The 19,012-nt window shown below is 37.8% G+C and overlaps 1 protein-coding gene across 4 annotated transcripts in view; it reads left to right on the forward strand.

The window, feature by feature from the left end:
• The window catches only part of LOC120171075 (protein SWEETIE), a 76,923-nt gene that overhangs the window by 5,746 nt on the left and 52,165 nt on the right, over positions 1–19,012 (forward strand). For all 4 annotated transcript variants that reach the window (XM_039178873.1, XM_039178875.1, XM_039178874.1 and 1 more), the window contains 9 exons: positions 5,315–5,379; positions 5,578–5,682; positions 6,379–6,468; positions 6,588–6,668; positions 8,833–8,901; positions 9,232–9,357; positions 16,435–16,538; positions 16,693–16,825; positions 16,952–17,058. In XM_039178873.1, the coding sequence (XP_039034804.1) occupies positions 5,315–5,379; positions 5,578–5,682; positions 6,379–6,468; positions 6,588–6,668; positions 8,833–8,901; positions 9,232–9,357; positions 16,435–16,538; positions 16,693–16,825; positions 16,952–17,058 (880 nt within the window). The remainder of the gene's footprint in view (positions 1–5,314; positions 5,380–5,577; positions 5,683–6,378; positions 6,469–6,587; positions 6,669–8,832; positions 8,902–9,231; positions 9,358–16,434; positions 16,539–16,692; positions 16,826–16,951; positions 17,059–19,012) is intronic.

The raw sequence follows: 19,012 nt of genomic DNA on the forward strand, positions 1-19,012 counted from the left end.
CTAAAAATAATATCCTTTCCAATCAAAAGTGAAATTATGTCCTTCACCAAGGATAGATGCAAATGAGGGGTTAGACCCGGATTCTGAATCCACTTCAGAGCGTTAGAAGAGTCTGATTCCAAGATAACTCTTTGATTTGCGACAAAATCCAACTCCTCCATAAGACAAATCCCTCTTTTGATAGCCAACAGCTCAGCCAAAATAGGAGGACCACCCCCTACTGCTTCAGAAAACCACTGAAGCAATAGACCTCTGCTATCTCGAAACAGACCACCAATACCTCCTTTTTCCCAACCCGAAACCATCGCTCCATCAACATTTAACTTTAGAAACCCCTCCGGTGGAGGAACCCAGCAAGCAGGTTGAGAGCAAACCTTTCTTGATCTACCAATCGAGTCAGCAATTTTCAAGTCACCTACTAGAGAATCTAGGGAATACCCACATCCTTGAATGAGCACTAAACCAGGAAGCCACTCTAAATCTAACAATGAAAGATAATCTGACCAAATCCAGCTTGCCTTTCTGAAAGATAATCTCATTTCTACATTTCCATACTTTAGGGGAACATTTTAGTTATCATGGAAAAGATATTAGGGTGTTTATTCCTTTTATTAACAACAGACCGAATTACAAGGATTGTACGTTTGCTTTTGTCCATTTTGCAAGCAAGAAGGATCTGTACAATGCGGTGGAGAAGATGAATAATGTCAGGATTGCCGAGAAAATTTCTGTATCAGTAGCTAAATATGACAAGTTATCTGAGACGAAGAGTCGTGAAGGGGCTAGTGTGGAGGGCTTCAAAAAGGTCGAAATAGGAGAGTTGAAGGGTAGAAGATTGACTTCTCCAGCACAAGGGAAAGAGAAAATGGAACAAATGAGCAAGTTCCTTGATGGAAGGACTTATAGAGACACTGTGGTTGGGGTGAAAAAAGTTCCAGAGGGTCATCAAATAAGCAGTCAAAGGAATACCAAGGAAGAGAAGAAATCTTTGGAAGTCTTTATCCCGATGGAAGAGAGATATGGTTGAAATCTTCACTTACTGGCATTTTGCAAAGATATTTTTGAAGTAGAATTTGTGCAGAAAGCCTTACGAAATGAGGCTTAAAGTAAGGTGATGAGTGGGGATATGCGAAGAATGCGTGTCTGGTAGTGTTTCAGTCAGTTGAAGAGAGAAGGATTGCAATGGAAGAAAAATGGGAAGCCCTGATGTTCTGGTTTGAAATATTGGAACCAGTGGTAGAGGAGGGGGGCATTCCATTAGCTTATTGTGCGATTTCAATGATTGGTGTCCCATTAAATTGTTGGTCGGTCCCATTCTTTCTAGCTTAGCATCCAGATGGGGCAGGTAGTAAAAATCCAAGATCAAACTGCACATAGAGTGGATTGCAGAGTGGCGCAGTTTACTAAGGGTTGAGAGTCCATATGACATTCCAGAACAGATCATCATCACTACGTATGGGAGAAAATTCATGATCAAATTAAAGTTGATGGTGCTGAGGATTTTTTTCCAGAATTAACAGATATAAAAATCCAAGATCAAACTGCACATAGAGTGGATTGCAGAGTGGCGCAGTTGTTACTAAGGTTGAGAGTCCATATGACATCCAGAACAGATCATCATCACTACGTATGGGAGAAAATTCATGATCAAAATTAAAGTTGATGGTGCTGAGGATTTTTTTCCAGAATTAACAGATATGGAGGTAGAAGAAGTTGCAGAGGAACCATGGGAGGAAAGCTCTTCGGAGTGGAGCAAGGAAGATGTGCAGAATAGGCAAGAAGAGCAGGTGGGAGTACAGAGTTGTCAGAACCCAGAATAGGATTGAGTGTTGGATTAGAAGTTCTCAACAAGGCAAAAACACAACTACCGAGGGAGGTTTGAATTTAAACATAGGTATGGAAGATACTTTTGTTTTGTGCAAAATGTGACAGAAGTAGGGGATGTCTCCATACAGCAGGAAAAGTCAGAAGAAGTTAATGAAGGGAGAGAAAATGGGATAAGTCTGGGAGGTGTTCCCATAGAGCATGAAAAAGTTTACTGCGGAAATGGGGTTATTAGGGGCCCGGATTACATTTGAGGAGTGGGCTGGATCAAGAGGAGGAAAGATAGCAAGGGATGTTGTTTTGAAACAGCAGAAATAATGTTGCCATTGTCAAACTCCAGTGCAGGTGGGGTAGTTTCCTTGTCTTCTTATAGAAATTCGGGGATTGTACCTGGGAGTAGAATGGGAAGGGGCAAATATAAACATGTTTATTCAAGATCTAGGTTGAGGGGAATAGGAGCGTTAGGTACAAGTTCGGAATATGAATAGAAATGAGGAGGGGGATGGGGGGCAGAGGCATTGGAGAGCTGGAATGTAAGTAAATGTTAGGGATTTCATTTAGAGGGGGGAAAAAAAGCTTTATGAACAAAGCAAATCATTGGTTAAGGGAGGAGCGCATGGGGGGAATTAAGGGGTGATGGATTTCAAGGTTGAATTTACTGTCTTGGAATGTTAGAGGTTTGGGTAGGAGGATTAAGGCTAGAGCTGTAAGGAGGGTTGTTAAGGAGAGAAAGCCTGTAATTTTATTCATTCAGGAATCAAAAATGGAAGTGTTGACTCCGCTGGTAGTGAGGAAAATGGGTGGTAATTTGTTGACAGCTTCGGCAGTTTCAGCAGCTGTAGGTTCTGCTGGAGGTCTGATTACTTTATGGAATGAAAAAGAGTGTAAGATTATAGAGGAAATCATTCATAGGAGGTTTGTAGTAGTTAAAGGTATTATTGATGGGTTACAAGGATCCTGTTGGTTCATAAATGTGTACGGTCTGAGTGTCGATTCAGAAAAGGAGGCGTTTTTTCGGGAGCTGTTATTTACTGGATTTGCCTTTGGTTGGAGGTCGATTTACATGGTGTAACAATATGGATATCCCAACTTATGAGAGGCTTGATCGATTCCTAGTGGATAAAAGATTTTTATCATTGTACCCTATGATAACTCAAAGACTCCTTGAAAGGTCTGTTTCAGATCATAACAGCATCTTGCTGGAAAATAGGGGCTGGAATTGGGGCCCTAAACCGTTCAAATTGTTTAATTATGTCTTGAAAGAAGATGGATTTTGTAGGATGATGGAGGGAGAACTGGTCAAGCTTTGTAATGTGGAGAATAGACAACCAATCTACAGTGTACTAAAAGGAGTGCAGGATGCAGTGAAGAATTGGTCTGGGAAGGGTTATCTTGAGATCCCCGGGAGAATAAATAGGTTGGAGAAAGAAATTCAGGAGATGGAACTCAATCTGCAACAAGGTCTCTCCATGGTGTCTATGAAGAACCTAGTGGAAGCAAAGAAAGAGCTGTGGGACTTGTATAAAAAAGATGAATTGATTTGGCTTCAAAAGTCAAGATTGAAGTGGAGTTTGAATGGGGATAAGAACACTAGATTTTTCCACCAGTGTGCAAGAGGTAGAGGAAGGAGAAATGGTATCAAATCCATCAAAGTAGATAATGAAGACATCTCAGATCCAAAATTAATTAAAGCTTCGGTGGTACACTTTTTCAAGGGGTTGTTTAATCAGGAAAATACATTGGAAGTTGAGGAGATGGACTTGGATTTTTTTACAGCTATCGAATCAGCATAGTATGGCACTCGAGAAGCCTTTTTTTGAAGAGGAAATTTGGGGTGTAATCGCTAATTCGGATTGTAATAAAGCACCTGGCCCGGATGGACTGAATTTAGGTTTTTTTAAGAAGTTTTGGTCAAGTCTGAAGGAAATTTTGCTGCTGTTTTTTAAAGATTTTTATGAGGGAAAGGAATGGGACATGGAAACCAATCATTCTTTCCTCTCTCTTATTCCCAAGAGGGACAATCCAGAAGGGGCTTGAAGACTTTAGGCCTATTAGTCTAGTTGGGGGTTTCTACAAAATTCTCTCAAAAGTTCTGGCTAGAAGGTTAAGCTTATGCATTAATGAAGTTATTAGTCCTTCACAGTTCGCTTTTATACCGAGGAGGCACATTTTAGATTGCTCGTTTATAGCAAATGAAGGCATTGATTGTTGGAGGAAAAAAGGATTGAAAGGAGTTGTTTTTAAGGTGGATTTCAAAAGAGCTTTTGATACTGTTGATTGGAGGATCTTGCTGAAAATAATGAGTAAAATGGGGTTTGGAGCTAGATGGAGTTCTTGGATGTACAAGTGTGTTTCAACAGCTTCCATTTCAGTTTTGGTAAATGGCACACCTACGGAGAAAATTCACATTACTAGAGGGCTAAGGCAGGGCTGCTCGTTATCCCCTTTGTTGTTCAATTTGGGAGGGGAATTGCTACATTAATGTTGGTAAAAGCAGTGAATAAGGGGTTGATTCAGCGCTGTTGTTCTTCATTTCACGTTTCAGAACTGTTTCTTGGTTTGAAACATCAGTTAAGGATGTTCATTTTCATTTTGATTCTTTGATGGGGGATTTAAAACTAGCTGATCAACATGTCAATCTGAATAAGAGGTATCTTCCTTCTTCTAGGTGGAGTCCTCCGATAGGGTTCTTAAAAGTTAATGTTGATGGTGCAATGGTCAAAGGTTGGGATAAGGGTGGAATAGGTGGCTTGACTAGAGATGGCAGAGGGATGGTGCTTGGATCTTTTTCAGAGAAGGTAGGGGGAGGTCCTCCCTTACACACTGAGCTTTTGGCGTTCAAGAGAGGGTTGATTCTTATTGAGGAAGTTGAAGCTGATCTCTTTTTCAAATCAGAGGATCATTTTGGAATCGGATTCTTCTAACGCTCTGAAATGGATTAATAATCCGAACCTTAGTACTACTTTGTTTCATTCCTTGGTAAGGGATATAGCTTCTACTGTGGAGAGGAAGGGTATCATCACAAGGCTCATCTCGAGAGCAGCAAATTGGGAAGCGGATGTATTAGCTAAAGCTGGTATAGGCTGAACTTACGTTTTGTGTAATGGTTAAGGTGTTATGCCTTGGTAGTTCCTTTTTAGGAGTTTCAGGGTGTGTTTTGTTTTCAGATTTATGGTTTTCTGTTTTGTAAGAAGTTGTTAGCTGTTGAGTAGTGGAGGTGTATTATTGTTCTAATTAATAAAAGTTAGAGGCACTCTTTTCCTCCTTCCAATGTCCTTCATGTTATGTTTGTAACATGTAGGATAAGAAGGGGGTTTTTAATGAGGCCTTATTTTATCAAAAAAAAAAAAAATCAATGTTTCCTTGCCACTTAATTCAGAACTCTTTTCTTTGTCTTGCATTTCTTATCATTGCTTCTTTCTCATGAACATGTCTTTTGAACTGTCAATTGTCTAACATCTCACATTTCTTACAAATTGATTATTTGCAGCAAGCGGTTCTCGGTCAAAGGAAATTCGAGTTGGCCTTACCTTATCTTGGGTGTTCTTTTTACAGGTACACCTATTCACAATTATTTTCTTGCTCCATCTCCCTTAAAATGCATGTCCTTTTGTCTTGGCTTTCAAAATTGCTCAACTAGAATGGACTAGCTTTTATCATCAGATAAGAAGTATGCCTAAAAAATTCCTATCTTAAGGGTTCTCAAATGATGATTTGAAGTAATAATTTATTTCTTTGAATTTATTCTTGCAGGCAATTCATTTGAAGTATCAGTATCTAGATACTGAGCTTCAAAATTATGCTTTGAACATTTTGGACTTGCTTTGTACGGATGCATCTTTTGATGCCCATGCAGTGGTATGTAGTTGAGGAAACTGGGTTTAATAGATTTTATGTTATTCTTTGTAATTATATCTAGAAAACGATATGCCTTGATTCTGATATAACTCATTATCATATCTCAAGATTCTTGTATTGGGTGATAAATTGGATCAGAAAAGCATTAGACAATAAGCAAAATCCAATTGAAAAATGCTAATGCCCTGTTTTACCTTTATTGTTTTCTCGTACACCCGATGTACTTATCTGTTATTCTGTTTGATATTTTCTTGTTTCTGAGTATGTATATATAACCAGAATTAAGTAATGCTTGTATATAGAGGTGCATTTGAGGGAAGATTTAAGCATGTTAAAGAAACTGTTGCAATATGTTATCACGTTTCACATCTGTTGTTTGTTATTTGTTTATCTATCCTTTTAATGCTTGTGCGAAATTCCTGTTTCAAATTTCTTTCGTTATGTTTTGAGGTTTGGTACTGGCACTCAATTTAGATAATCTGGTGTTGTATCACTTTTAAGCTTTTGGTAAATTTTGAAATTTCTTAGTGGAGTCTTCTTTCTTTGGAAATTCTTGTATTTTGTTCTGTAGGAATGGAATTATTAAAAGTTGAAGCATTGCTAAGTTTTGAATTGTGCTAAGTTTATCAAACAGAATTACGATGTGGTATTGTCATTTCCTTCAAAAGCTAAAGAATGTTTCCTGTTTTATGGAAGGCATGTGTTCTTTATATCCTACGTGTTGGTGTAACTGATCAAATGACAGAACCTTCTCAAAGGAGCTTTACAGTCTTCCTTGGAGAGCAGGTTTTGATTCGTATTCCGCCTCCTTTCTTCATGAAGTTTTCTTTTTTCTTTTTAATTTCCCATTAAGTTATTTATTTTTCATTTGTTTTGATGATGTGGGGGTTGCCGGGCACTTGCAGCTTCAATCTTCCGAAGCCAGCCCTTCAATGAAAATTGCTGCTTTGCGTACCCTGTCATACACTTTGAAAACTCTAGGAGAGGTACTCTTGTTAATGCGAAATTCTTCTTTCTTGTAGCATTTCTTTAAAAAAATTGTGTAATAAGTTTCTAACATATGGTTATCTAGTGCTCTTATGGGATGAAGTCTCCATGTTGATCATGATGTGTGCATATCTATTGTTTCAAAAGTTTTTAGTTTTAGTCATTCTATGTTCTACATCATACCTATGATTTAACTAACATATTTATGAAATCATAAAGTTTGGAGTTTAATTGCATTTTATGTATTCCTAACATTAGTTTAGTTGCTAACATGCTCTCATCGTCAAGTTCTCTAATCTTGTTTTGTCAAATAAGGTGTGGATTTTTGGAAAATGAAATTTACTATCATGAAGTACAGATATGGTCCATTTGGATACATTTTATTGATATAAATTGTGGGGATACATACAAATGAAAAGAACTAATTGTGTCATTTTTTCATGGACTCAACACTTTTGGTTAAAGTAACTTGTCCAACATAAAACATCGCTGACAAGCATGGAATTGGGTCAACTTCAGAAGGAATGCTAGAAATACAGCATGCCATCTGTAGACAAAACATCGTAGTTGGCAGTATATTTGACAATCAGAGAGAGCAATTGGGAAGGTAGGTGGGTTTCGGGATAAATCATTTTGGGCTTTGTCTCTTTTAGGTTTCAGCCAGGTTGATGGAGATCAGGTTGCAGGTTGATTTGGGTTGTGTTTTGCTCTCTTTTTTTTGATAGGATTAGAAGGCCTCATTAAAAACCTCCCTCATAGTTGTCTCTATTAAGGAGACAAGTAGCTGAAGGAGGAAAAGAGTGCCTTAGTATATTAATAACCAACAATTACATAAGAACCAAACATTACAAATAATTGCCAATTCAAAGAAACAACCAAAGAAACCAAAAGCACAGCTCCTAACAATATCCTCCACAGTCACTAACCAATTCCTGACTTAGCTAGACAATCAGCTTCCACATTCATACCTCTGCTGATATGCTTAATAATAACATTAAAGCACCACTGACTTCTGAATTTCTGAAATAAAATCAACAAGGTGAACCGGGCAAAGATCCGGGCTGTTGATCCACTTAACTGCAAGAAGCGAGTCACTTTCTAAAATAAGATTTCCTTTGTCCCTCCAAACTGAATCAAAAAACACATCTACCCCGGTTTTGATTGCATAAATCTCTGCAAGAATAGGAGAACAAGGTCCTAAGGCTGTAGAGAAGGAACCCAACTTGTTATTACCAGCATCTTTAAGAACTCCACCAATACCACTCTTTTTCCAGTCAAAGTTGACAGCCCCATCAACATTCATCTTAAAGTAACCGGAAGGAGGGGGACACCATTTTAATCTTGACAGTCGAAAGTTGTGTTTTGCTCTCTGATAAGCTCTTTGTTTAAGTTTGGCTTTGATTGTATGCTTATTATACTTTTGGTCCAGGCTTTTCTACTTAGTCAACGAATGGAGCCAATGTAGATTTGCTTTGGTTATTTAGTTAGTATTTGCTGTCATTTTGTTGTCCTCTGAAATTATTAGTTGGGCAAAGAAAAAAAAATCTAAAGCTAGTATGCTCGTCTGGGTGGTGCAGTTTAGCTGCTTAAATCTTATAACTATTAACATCAATGTATTTTCAGTCTTAGCCAATGTGGTTAAGTGGAAATAGATCATTTCTGGGCTGGGAAATTTTCTAGAGCTATATTTATCCAAGTTGCCTTTTTATGGTTGCTTATGGTAAGATGAAGGGAAATACAATAATATAAAAGAGCATCCTAATAGATTGCAGAAGACGTTTAATTTCCTCTCTAAAATGATTCTTTCGCTCAAGCTAACTATGAAGCTCTCAAAATGAAGTTGATTGAAATTTAATTGCTTTTATTCTATCTCTCCAGATTCGAGTAGATGGTAGCTACCTGTCGAAATTTGATTAAAATCTTTGCAATAAACTATGACAAGTGATACCTGATTTATTTGTTTTTAATGGGGTGCATAAATATGATAATATGCCCAATTCGTTTGGTTTGCATGTTGATTTGTGAAGAATGCTTACTTCTTGTATGATTTTGTAGTTGAGTAATTTGTTGATGAACAAAAATTTGACATGATAGAGTTTAAAAAATCTGCCACTAGTATGTATGGACATGTTAACATTGTGAATCCGATATTTCTTTATGTAGGTTCCACATGAATTCAAGGAGGTGTTTGATAACACAGTTGATGCAGCAATTTCTCATTCTTCCCAGCTTGTAAGCTCTTTATCACATCTCTTACATATTACAAAAGTTTAAACATATTTGATTTGCTTTCAGTGATTCTTATAAGTTATGAATTTGTACTTGGTTCTCTATGTTTGGATATCATTGAAATTGTTAGAAAGAGCATTCATCCATCTCTCGTGAAATTAAATAGAAATAGACATGCATACATATTGTAAAGAGACTTTCGCTTCGGCATTAAATTCATGCATGGGAAACTAAATTCTATTTTTGTGATATTTAGCATACTGTTCTAACCAGCTGCTCGTCATTTTTACAATGTATAACAACATTATTTATTATTTGGAAATTTATGGATAGGTACGTGTTGAGGCTGCTTTGACATTGCGTACATTGGCTGAGGTTGATCCCACTAGTGTTGGGAGTTTGATATCTTACGGAGTGACAATACTAAATGCTTTAAGGGAAAGTGTTTCCTTTGAAAAGGTAATTTAGTATTTTTGGTATTAAATCATCTGTTTTTGTGCTGTTTTGTTCTTCTGTGATTGCTGTTCACTAAATCATCTCAATCGCATGGTTTGAAATGTTTTGTAACCCCTTGTGGTTCATATAGTTTATTTATTTATTTGATAGAAAAGATAGGCCTCGTAAAAACCCCCTTCGTAACCGTCAAGCTACAAAGGTAGCTCAATGGACATTGGAAGGAGGAAAAGAGTGCCTTTTTTTTATAAGAAGTGGAGGCCTTGTTAAAAACCCCTTTCATGATTACTAGAACACCATGAGGCGTTCCAGAAATCAACGGAAGGAGGAAAAGAGTGCCTCAAATTTTATTAATTAAAAGAGTAATACAATGAATATGATTACAAATGGCTCATAATTTTGGAAATGAAGGTGAGATCGTAACTTTGTTTGTGCAAAACATACCACCTACATATCATTGGAGTGGGTTGAGATATCTATTCGGGAGGCATGGTGATGTGATGAGTTATTATATAACAAGGAAAAATGATAGAACATGAAAGCGCTTTGGCTTTGTTAGATTTTCCAACAGAGGTGACTCAGTTAGAGCAGTCCAAAGATTAAATGGTTTCTGGTTGGATATCGTTTATCAGTCAAAGAAGCTCAGTATGGAGCCAAGAATCAAATCTGGAAACTGAAATATCCTTCAACTTCCAGTGCTATAACCAGGGTAGAACAAGGAACAAACGTTAGTGGAGAAAGTCCGGAGGAACTTGCAAGGAGGAGGACTAGGCTAATTCAGGGGGATGTAGATGAGGAAGTTGTTCGAAAGCTCCAGATGTGCATCGTAGGAACGATGGCGACGGTATGCTCTTCGAGTCAGGTGGATGACAAATTACAAGCTGGTGGTCTAGGAGAAATTAAGTCCAAGTTCCTGGGAGGGAGAGATTTCTTATTGCAAATAGCTGATGAAGAATTATTCAGAACCTTGACATAGCAGAACTGGTTCATTTTAAATGAAGTTTTCTAGGAAGTTCAACCTTGGTCAGAATCTTACAGAGCATCGAAAAGAGTTACATGGATTAAACTGTTTGAATTCCGCTTCATTGCTGGAATCATAACACCTTTAAGAGGATTGCACAGCAATGGGGAGAATGTTTAGCGCTGGGAGAAAACTCATTTCAAGAATTGGGTTGCGAGGAGATGACTATTCTGATAGCAACTAGTAGGAAAGAATTAATTGATGAAGTGGTAGACTTGGAAGCAGGTAGAGACATTTTTAGAATTAGAGTAGTGGAAGTTCCCACAGTTAGAAGTGATTCTTTGTTTCGAAAGAGGGAAGAAAAAGGTGCCACTGTAGTCGATTCTGATTCACCGGCAGGAAGAAGCGTGGACTCATCGGAGGAGAAGAATTCCGAGAGGTGTTCTGAGGTAGAAGACAATCAATTATGTTGTATGGGGAACAGAGCTAAAGGTAGCTTCTTGTCGGGTGAGGATGTGGAGGAGCGGAACATAGGGGAAGAAATCATTATGGGTCTGAGGAATAATGCTGCTGGTCAGGGGAAGGTTCAAACAAAAATCGAGGAAGTGGTGGAACACGAGGAAGTGCTGGAAACGATGGAACACGAGGTTGTGCTAGAACACGCGGAGAGAGAGGCAGAAGATGACAACAGGAAAAGTTGTGAGTCTGCACGTGCTTATGAGGGATTGAAGGATTATTTTACAGATTTTCCCATGTTGGATGGTCGAGTAGAGTCAAAGGTGGTGGAGGATGTGATTAATGTGGGCCTTACAAATAAGTGCACATTCAAAAGTTCCAAGGGTGAGGCCAGGCAATACCAGAAAGCAAAGGAGGAGATTAATAATAAATATAGCTCTTTCCAAATATTTCAAGAGAATTTTACGACTCCCCAAAGGAAGACTAGAGGCTGCCGAAGCAAGAATTATCAGAGTAAGGTGCAACGCGAGGAAGGGGTGTCTGAACTTGAAGGCAAATCCCTATATGATTCTAAAGGCTCACAAGTGTTTTTGATCTCGGAACATTATGGAAGTGGAAGTATTGAAAGGTGTGTCACAATCCCTTTCTGTTGATTTTAGCTATTCTCAGAGGAAGTAGGTCGAGATAAGGTTCTTATCTTGGATCAAATGAGGGATGGGCTCAAATGTTTTATTTCTTCTGAACTAAGAAGGATTATTGGATGTTTAAGCGTGAGTTTGTGTTGATTCAAGAAACATTATGTTGTGAATAGTTTCAGGGGACTCGATTATTATTTTTGATATTGGAGTAGGAGGTTCGGATGGTCTCCGATGACATGACGAGCATTAAGGGGCAGAAAAGCGGAAAGAGTGTTTTCGAGTTTTGCTTTTTTGTACTCTTCGTGTGGAAGCTCATGGCTTTTGTGTTTGAATTTGGCTTCTATGGATTGAGTCAGCTGATTTTTTTGGCTTCTGTTATAGTTGTATTGTTTTGTGTTGTATTTCGGGTCAAGTTTTGGCTTTTTGTCTGGTTAGTCATATTAAAGTTGCTATAGCTAAGATGGTTTAGGCTGGGTTAGTGTTGTTGTGGAGGGGTGTTTTCGGCTGTTTTTGGTTTCCTGTCTATGTTGGGGGTGACTCTCTGGTTGTATCTATGTAATTTCTTATGTTTAATGAAATCTTAAGGCACTCTTTTCCTCCTTCCGCTGATTAAGGAGCTTCTCTACAAGCTCCTTTAATCAAGAAGGGGGTTTTTAACGAGGCCTTAAATTCCTATAAAAAAAAATGCATATGATTACAACCAAACTTTACCCCCATACAATATATATAAACCAAAAGACAAGAAAAAAGAAGATGAGGTTAGCGGGCTGGAAATGCTCCTCTCTGTCACTGGCAGGCAGGCTAGTTCTAATTAAATCAGTTCTAAGCTCACTCCCTATATACTTTTTGTCAATGTTCAAGGTTCCAGCTTCAGTTTACAAGACTCTAAATTCTATTATGTCAAATTTTTTATGGGGTGGTGGAGATGGGAAAAAGAAGATGCATTGGGTAAGCTGGTCCGACGTTTGTAAACCAAAAATTGAATGAGGCTTGGGGGTTCCTAATTTAAATGTGGTGAATAGGGCATTTTTGGAAAAGTGGGCTTGGAGGTTTGCTATTGAGAGGGAGGCGGTTTGGAGGGAAATGCTCTACATCAAATATAAATTGGACCCTTCCTTGATGCAGTTCGACAGTAAAGTTTCTCCTAAATTTTCTTGGATAAGGAGAGATATGGTGAGTAATCATTATAAAGCTGATTCGTTGGGCTGTAGTATCAGAGGTAAATATAGCTATAAAATTGGCAATGGGAGGAATATTCGGTTTTGGCTAGACAATTGGGCAATGGATCATCCTTTGATGGTATTGTTCCCTAGACTATTTTTTATTGCAGTGAATAAAGCAGGAAGATTATTTTAGTTTGGGGAGTTCAGTTCAGGGGGTTGGATTTGGAACGTTCAGCTGAGGAGAGAGTTGAATGACTGGGAATTTGAGCAATGGGCGAATTTGATGGCTGTTATCTCTGATTTTTCTATTTCTGCTGATGCCGCTGATGGACTGTTTTGGAAGGGGAATGGAGAAGGGGTTTTCACTGTGAAATCATGTGTCAATCTATCTTATTCGGGTTCTCCCGATTCGGAGGAAGCTAAATTTTGGAAGTCTAATGTTTGGAGGGGTCTGTTGCCTCCAAAAGTAGAGACTTTTCTTTGGCAAGTTATCTTAAAGAAGTTGGCAGTGAAGACAGCTCTGGTTAAGAGAGGTGTTCAGGGCATAAATGATACTTTGTGTTCTTTTTGTAATCTAGAAGAAGAGTCTTCATCGCATTTATTTTTTTCCTGTTCGGTTGTTTGGCCAATTTGGATGAAATTCTTGGGCTATTGGAATTTTCAGTTTGTTTTTCATGCAGATGCTAAAAAGATTCCTATTGGCTTGGAATGACTTAAAGACCAACTCTCTTATCTGGTCATTTATCCCTGGAGCTGTTTTATGTACAATTTGGAAGACTAGGAATTTTATAGTGTTTGAAGGAGGGGAAGCTGGATCGAGCAGAGATTTTCTTTCTAGCAAGGTGCAGGCTTGCTTCATGGTTTCTAGCTAAGGAAACTCATATTACTATTTCCAAGGATGATCTTATTGCTGACCCTTCCTTAGTGGATTCCTACTCGTCCCATTCTAATCGGATTTCAACCGTGTTTCCTTGGTCCCCTCCTCCAAAAGGTTTTATTAAACTTAATGTGGATGCGGCTACTTCGAGTGATTGGAAGAGGAGTGGTTTAGGTGGTATTTTGAAAGACATGTTTGGTTCGATTCTTGGCTCCTTCAAAGAGCCTGCTGGTCCGGGGTCCCCAACTTTAATGGAATTGAAGGCTATCCTAAAGGGTTTAGATTTTTATGAATCTATTTGTCATAGGTTTAAAGATTGATTATTGAGAGTGATAGTAAGGTGGCAGTTGGCTGGGTTAAGGATGTGGTCTCTTGTCCTGTTGTTTATGTTCAAATTGTTAAAGACATTATTCAAAAGCTTATTGTTTATGAAGGTTTTATTAGTTGGGTTAGTAGGACAGCCAATATAGAGGCGGATGTCCTAGCTAAGGCTGGTATTGGTTGAATTATGTTATGTTAAGGGCTGTTTCTTTCTGGTTTTGTATCTCTTGAGGGAGATTAGTTTGTATTACTTTGTTATATTTGAGTTTAATGAAATCCTAGGACACTCTTTTCCTCCTTGTGCGGATTAAGGAGCTATTTTTAAGTTCCGTTAATCACGAAGGGGGTTTTATTGAGGCCTTCTATTCCTATCAAAAAAAAAAAAAAAACAAAACCCAACCAAAACTCCCTATCTTAGCCAATTCCAGACTTTGCTAAAACGTCTGCCTCTAAGTTGGCCTAGCTATCCAACGAATAATACCCTCCAAGTTCTTGATTTTATCCACAATTTCTTTAGAAATTTAAGCATACATACTTGGGCATTTATCCAAATTCTTAATCCACTCCACACAATTTACTATCGCTCTCAATAATCAATTGTCCCTCAGAGCACCAGCTAGAAGATTCAAAGAAAATTAAGCCATATTTAATGGCCTTTAATTTCATTAAAGAAGGAGGACCCGAACCAGCAGCTTCTTGAAAGGATCCTAGCATTGTGCCGGAGTCATCTCTTAGAATCCCACCTAAACCGCTTGCCTTCCAATCACCTTGGACAACAACATCCACATTCAGCTTTAGAAATCCCACAGGGGAGGGGACCAGGAAATATGATTTGCTAGCTGACTTTTTAAAGCAAAGCATATATCTCCAAGAGATGGACCACCAATGAGGGAATCCATCGAAATGGGAATGTTAGTGAATTTTGCTAAGAACCAAGTTGCTAATATGAACCTTGTTGTGAAGAACAATTGAATCAGATCGAACATTCCCGTCTCGAAAACAATGGCATTCCTACATTTCCAAATCGTCCAAAAAATTACACCAGGAATAAAAGTCCAAATAGCCCAAGCTAAAAGAAAGCAGTATGCATTTTCATGTATGACAACTGATATCTTCCACAAATTCAGAAACCTATTCCATAATCACCAAGCAACAGTGCAAGAGAAGAATAAATGCGAGGACTCCATTTTCAACTTGCATAGAGGGCACAGTGGATCCAATATCCTAGGAACACATCTCTTTAATAATTCAACCCTTACAGCCAATTTTTGATGAACAACTTGCCACATGAAAGTCTCCACCCTTGGAGGCACTAACCTCTTCCAAAGGCAACCCTTCCAAAATTGATCTAGATCCAAATCAATGGAGCACGTTTTCATACAAGATCTAACTGAGTAAATACCATCCCCATTTCCTCTCCAAATTAGACCATCTCTCGAATTTTCCGAAAGACTTATATTATTAATTGTTACCAACAATTCGACCCATTGATCAAACTCCTAATCACTCAAATTCCTTCTCATCTCTACAAACCAAAACCAACTTGAAGTTCCAAATTCACCAAACTCCCTTAACCTTCCATTTTGATTAGTAGAAAGGGCCAAAAGGCTAGGGAAAACTTCTTTGAGGGGGATTCCATAACCCAAATGTCATGCGAAAAACGAATATTCTCACCATTTCCCGTTCTGATTCGAACTGGTTGCGAAATTTGGAACCAAAAGAATCATTTTTAAAATGATTATTCACCACCGATCTCCAAATCCAGGAAGCCTGAGCTGGTAAACTATTATTGAGTAGCAACGAACTTTGGTCTAAATTGCATTTGCTACAAATCAGCTTTCTCCACTCATAATCATTTTCATTTGCAAACTTCCAAGACCATTTCCGTAAAAGGGCTCTATTTATTAGGTTGAGATCCATCACTCCTAAACCTCCATTATCTTTAGATTTGCATACAGTCATCAAATTTACCAATGTATCTTACTCCTCTATGATCCTCCCCCCATAAGAATCTTGCCGTTATAGAATTAAGCTTCCTGATCACACTTGATGGGATCTTTAAAATTGACAAGAAATAAGTTGGGAAAGAACACAAAACAACTTTTAACAGAACCAGTTTTCCAACCAAAGAGAGAGATGCTGCCTTTCAATCAGCAAGTTTACTGTAAAAAAAAATAAGAGGGCTTATGACTCCGAATGGCCAATCCTTATGAAAGAGATGGGTTTTGGTGAGCGTTGGTGTTCGTGGATGTTAATGCGCTGACTTTTCAATCTTTCCTTCTAATGCCCTTCTTGATTGTATTATTTGTATACAGGGCTTTACTATCTTTTGCTTGACTTCCTTTGAGCTGATTCACTATTTAGTCGATGCTTTTCCTTGTAATATAAAGAAATAGTTTTAAATCTTGATACCCATCTTTCAGCCTAACTTAGAGTGGATGTTAAAGCACTGACTTTAAGCACTTATGTGATTAGAGGTCAGTAAGGGTATAGGCCTGTTTAAAGGGGCAAGTGTTGCAATAGCCACATTTTGACTACCCATCTAAATGGGGCTATAGTGTTGTTGTCACTTTTTTATTTTATTTTCTTATGTTTTTCACATGTTGTGAATGCTTTTGGGATGATTCTAAAACATAATGCAAGTATTTTTTTTTCCGTTGTGTTCAGGGAAGCAATTTGCAAGTTGAGCTTGATTCTTTGCACGGGCAAGCAACAGTTTTGGCTGCTTTAATTTCCATTTCACAAAAATTACCCCTTGGTTATCCAGCCAGGTAATATTCTTTTATAACAGTAAATTGTATTTGCCAAAATTCTGAAGTTATGCTTCTTGCGGCTAGGCCTTAGTAAACAACTGCAATCATAGTTTGGTTCCCACTCTTTTCGGTAAACTAAATGGAAAGTAAACTAACATGCTATTGTCCTTAGATTGCCCAAGGCAGTTCTTGAAGTTTCAAAGAAATTACTAACAGAATCTAGTAGAGATGCCATTACTGCGAAGATTGAAGAAGAAGCTGGATGGTTACTCTTATCATCGTTATTATCTTCCATGCCAAAGGAGGTATAGAGTTATTTCTTTTCCGGTCATATTCGTTACTTTTTTTCTATTCCTTTCTTAGATAAGAATATGTTGTAATTTTTTTGTAATGCTTATTAATATCTTACGAAGCTATTCTTGATACATCAGGAGCTTGAGGATCAGGTATTCGATATTCTTTCCATGTGGGCTGGTCTTTTCAATGGCAACCCTGAAGATGTAATTCGAGAAAGTGGAGATCTACAACCTATGATTCGGTAAGTCAGTTGATGGATGTTTTGCTGTATACTGGCTTATTTGTTTCTTATGATTAGTCAGACATCTTATGCCTGAGTTGTCTGTAATGGCTTTTATGATATGTTTCTCCCAATGCCTGAGTTGTCAAACTATCATTAGATAAAAGTAAGAAACTTGTTACAACACTAATGTTTTTGCTCCAATATACTTCATTACTCTGTCTTTAATGGATTTTATTTTTGACTTTGGTATACAGTTTTGGGAAATAATAATTTACCTATTTCTTTTACATTTAGAATTCATGTTTTTTGTTAAAACATGCCTTATTCTTTTACTATATATTCCATAAGAATTTACACTGATATATAGACATAGAGAGCCTAAGTTAGGAAACTCTAAACTAGGAGAGAGACTGATTCCCAGAATGTTTGTCCTAAAATAAAGTCTTAAAGTTAGGAGTTATAATCACTAACATATTTACTAAATCTCCAAAATCTCCTAGCTAACTAATATTCCTTAATTAGGAAACTGGAATCTGACACTCCCCGTCAAGTTGGGAAGTGGATAACATCCATTCTCAGTTTGCTTAATAACTTCTGAAAATTCTTTCCAGACAATCCTTTGGTAAGTATATCTGCCAGTTGATCATAAATGGACACATGGAGTGGATATTAGGCCACTGTCAAGCTTATCTTTTATAAAATGTATGTCAATTCCAATGTGCTTTGTACGGTCATGTTGCATTGGATTGTATGCAATAGTGATTGCAAATTTATTATCACAGTTTTATTGGACCTTCCCACTTGATTTTTAAATCTTCCAAAATAATTTTTAGTCATAATAACTTGCAAGTACCAAGTGCAATTGCCCTAAATTCAGTTTTTGCACTGGATCTGGTCATAATATTCTGTTTTTTACTCCTCCAAGTCACAAGGTTGCCTCCTAGGAAAGTGCAATAGCCCATCTGTCTGTATTTGGACTGAATCTTGGTGGGACATCTATATGAACTTCCAAACCTAGCTCTTGGGGTCTGTTTTAGTTCGTATAAAACCTTCTTTAGCCTGCATACCATCTGTCTGTATTTGGACTGAATCCTGATGGGACATCTATATAATCTTCCTCCTTAAGCTCACCTGTAAAAATGCATTTTAATGTCAAATTGTTATTTCCAGCCTTGATTAGCAGCTAATGATAACAAACATTCTTACAGTGTTCATTTTTGCAACAGGGGTAAAAATCTCAAGGTAGTATATTCTATACATTTGAGTGTACCCTTTAGCAACCAATCTTGCTTTGTACCTCTCCAAAGAACCATCTGATTTATATTTCACTATGAATACCCATCATCCCCTGGTTTCTTTCGTTTTGGTAATTCCACCAAGTCCCATGTCTTATTCTTTTCAAGTGCTTCCATTTCAACTTTCATGGCATTTTTCAATTCTCATCATTTAAAGCCTCGGATACAATTTTGGGAATGGAGATAGAGTTTAGGTTAGTAAAAAAGGCTTTATGGTTACGGGACAAATTTTTGTATGACATGAATAGGTACGTAGGATGTTTTGTGCAGGTTCTAGTTCCTTTTCTAATAGCAATGGGAAAATCATTGTCTCTTCGATCAAGATTCTCAGTAGTTTCAGTGATATTGTTATTATTGGGAGGTTTAGTAGTTGCCTCGGGTGGTATAGGAGTAGAGGATGATTGAAGCTGCACCGATGTCTTCTTTCTTGAATAAACCAGTAAAGGTCGTGTGGTGTCCTGAATCCCTCCTTGTGATTTAGGAGTATTAGGCTCTGTCTCAAGTTGTATGGTTGTGTTGGGTTAGCTGATTGGTTTGGGCTGGTTGATTGACAGGGAAGGATTGCTGGGCAGATGCTAGAAAATCGAGGAGAAAGAAGTCTTTGTCTTTATCTTATGTGAAAGAGATCTCCCCCTGAAGATAAGGACGAGTAAAGTAGTTCTATTCTTATGCAAAAG

Source organism: Hibiscus syriacus, unplaced genomic scaffold (genome assembly GCF_006381635.1).
Source record: "Hibiscus syriacus cultivar Baekdansim isolate YM2019G1 unplaced genomic scaffold, ASM638163v2 tig00111810_pilon, whole genome shotgun sequence".
NCBI lineage: Eukaryota > Viridiplantae > Streptophyta > Magnoliopsida > Malvales > Malvaceae > Hibiscus > Hibiscus syriacus.